This window comes from Buceros rhinoceros, unplaced genomic scaffold, assembly GCF_000710305.1.
Source record: "Buceros rhinoceros silvestris isolate BGI_N320 unplaced genomic scaffold, ASM71030v1 scaffold26050, whole genome shotgun sequence".
NCBI classification, from domain to species: domain Eukaryota; kingdom Metazoa; phylum Chordata; class Aves; order Bucerotiformes; family Bucerotidae; genus Buceros; species Buceros rhinoceros.
Genome location: NW_010388255.1, coordinates 1 through 1,043, shown reverse-complemented (window position 1 = coordinate 1,043; position 1,043 = coordinate 1). Strand labels below are relative to the sequence as shown.

The window sequence follows — 1,043 nt, the reverse complement described above, 5'->3', positions numbered from 1 at the left end:
CCTGCCTGCGCTTGTGGCGTTGTCATCTGCCCAGCCTTGCTTGTCGTTCCCCGGAGCCCCCTCTGTGGCCTCTGCTGCCACTTCCCCATCTTCTGGACAGGGCTTTGGGCTGTTGCCATCCTCCTCCCTGCCCCAGGGCTCCTTGCCCGGCTCCAGCTCCTCCTGCTCCCACACCTCTTCCACAAAGCCGTTTTCCTGCAGGTCCCCGCGCTCCTTCCCAGCTCCCATCTCCTGCCCCGGGGTTTCAGGTCCTGCAGCCTCTCCTGCCCAGGCATCTTCTCCCAGCACCTCCCTGCCAGCCTCTCCCTTTTCTCCCTCACCATCATTTGCTCTGTCTGGGTCCTCCCTTTCCACAGCATCTTCTTCAGCCCCCGATAAAGCCTCTTCTGCTGGGATGGCCTCATGGATGCTCGAGATCTCCTGCCCTGGGCAGGTCTCCTGCCCTGGACACATCTCCTGCTCCCCTCCCTCCTCTGCAGCCAGTTCCGTCTCACACACAGGCATTTCCTGATGCTCAAACTTTTCCTGCTCTCCATCAACAAGATCCTCTTCCAGGTGACTTTCTGTGGGCAAAACTACGTGGCTTTCCACGAGGACAGCAGGAGCAGCTTCAGCATCCCTCTGCGGGACCTCTCCTCGCGCATCCATTCCTTCACCCTGGAAATCACCGTCATCCTCCACGCAGGGGCTGCAGGCTGTCCTCTCCTCCTCGTCCTCTGAGGGGTGTGATGTCTCCATGCTTGGGGCCTCCCCCTCGTCTTCCCTTCGCTCTGGCTCTTCCTGGCCGGTCTCTGTCTGGCCAGGGCCACTCACTTCCTGGGCCACCATTTCTGGTTCCCTTGGGCTCTGCGCAGTGGGCATCTCCTCCTCCCATGCTCCCATCTCTTCCTGGCTTGCCGCGGTGCTGAGAGAAGCAGCCGTGCCGCCGGGACGTGATCCCAGCAGGGACATGGCACCCAGCCCCTGGACCACGGCTTCCTCAGCCCTCTCCTCCACTTCGGGGGCTTCCCCATCCCCAGCATCCTCAGAGGGGTCTTGCCCTT

At 62.1% G+C, this 1,043-nt stretch overlaps 1 protein-coding gene across 1 annotated transcript in view; it reads right to left on the bottom strand.

Moving 5' to 3' along the window:
• LOC104501545 (retinitis pigmentosa 1-like 1 protein) overlaps nt 1–951 on the bottom strand; it is a gene marked incomplete at its 3' end in the record, with an annotated part of 3,127 nt that extends 2,176 nt beyond the window's left edge. The window contains exon 1 of the mRNA XM_010145372.1: nt 10–951. Within this exon, the coding sequence (XP_010143674.1) occupies nt 10–951 (942 nt within the window). The remainder of the gene's footprint in view (nt 1–9) is intronic.
• Between the last annotated feature and the right edge of the window lie 92 nt (nt 952–1,043).